Below are 1,341 nucleotides of genomic sequence, written 5' to 3'. Positions count from 1 at the left end.
GTACCATATAGTTTTAAACCCGCGTCCCCCTTTCTTCCTAATACACGTTGTTAAGGCAGTCCATTAACGTTTGCTTTTCTCAGAGCTTACCAAGGTGACTGCTAATAAAACACCATTTAAGCTGGTCACTTTAAAAGAGCAATTTCACAAACCGAGGACGCCACTTAACTTTAGAACATTCATCGTCATTCCCTCGAAGCCTTTTCCCCTAATTAACACGAACTCGGCAACCCCACATACTGTTCCTGGATTACAGTATGACCCCCCCCCCCCGGTTTAGAAATCTTGCACGTGACCAAGATCAGCCACATTAATGGGAAGCTGTAAAGAGAAGCCATTTTCTAGCGTTACTTTTATTGTGCATTCCTGGCAGACCCAGACCGAATGAATAGCACCTTCGGCTACGTTTTCTTGTGTCGTTATCTACTGGTAAGATCCCTGCACGAATACAGTGTTGTAAACGGTTCGGAAATCAGTCTCCGTTCTCGTGTCCGTCTTGACATTGGTTCTCACCAACGTTGAAGAGATAGTAATCCTGTGAAAGAAGTTCATGGGTTAACCATTTTAAATTAGGAATTATGGTGCAATTGTTGAAGGAGAATTATACGTACGCCTGTGTAGATGTTCTGGTGTAGGTCGACTGCATGATGTTATAGTAGCTGTGCGTGATGGTAAAGTGTTCGACGGAGACGTCAGTCACGACCCTTATGTTAGACACATGGTCGACGACTGTTGTGGTTGTGGGTTTTGACACCTCTCTGGTTTGGATGGCCACGTCATCGTCCACAGGCGTCTGTACAACCTACGAGCATCAGGAAAAAAAGTGCATTTTTACTCTAACGATAGAATTTAGCAACGAGTAATGCAAGTTTTCAATACTCACTTTCCACCATCTTTATTCGCTGATTAGATCATAAGTTAAATGTCCTTGCATAAAAGACATGCCTTGGTCGCCTAATCAGACTTCCATGCTCAAGTCTTCAAACAATACTCACCACTCGTGAAGGTAACGTGGAGGTCCACAGTACGAAGTCCGTGATGGTGACGGGAACGCGGTTGTAGGCAGTGTCCGTGATGACGACGGACCGGTCGATGGTGGTAGTCTGGGTGACCGTGATCGTGACCGGTTGGACGGCAGGGGCAGCGTACAAATTACCGGCGGCAGAACCACTTGCACTACCTACACGATTGTTCCTACCGAGTACCTGGAAAATAGAGGAATAGTGTACTCAACAGTGCTTTGTTACGAGCATCTCAGTTGATAGTGCAACTGAGTTGCAGTTTGTCCCGTGAAAGTCACGAGGTCATTTGAGCAGTCTATGGTCCTCTTTACATGATCCA

The 1,341-nt window shown here is 45.6% G+C and overlaps 1 protein-coding gene across 1 annotated transcript in view; it reads right to left on the bottom strand.

Annotated features, from left to right (window-relative positions):
• Nucleotides 1-337: 337 nt before the first annotated feature.
• Nucleotides 338-1,341, bottom strand: part of LOC119589506 — a gene marked incomplete at its 5' end in the record, with an annotated part of 1,715 nt that continues 711 nt past the window's right edge. The window contains 3 exon segments of the mRNA XM_037938106.1: nt 338-535; nt 612-802; nt 996-1,205. Coding sequence (XP_037794034.1) covers nt 424-535; nt 612-802; nt 996-1,205 — 513 coding nt within the window.

The sequence above is a fragment of the Penaeus monodon genome, chromosome 25 (assembly GCF_015228065.2).
Source record: "Penaeus monodon isolate SGIC_2016 chromosome 25, NSTDA_Pmon_1, whole genome shotgun sequence".
NCBI classification, from domain to species: domain Eukaryota; kingdom Metazoa; phylum Arthropoda; class Malacostraca; order Decapoda; family Penaeidae; genus Penaeus; species Penaeus monodon.
This window is presented reverse-complemented; position numbering and strand designations above follow the sequence as displayed.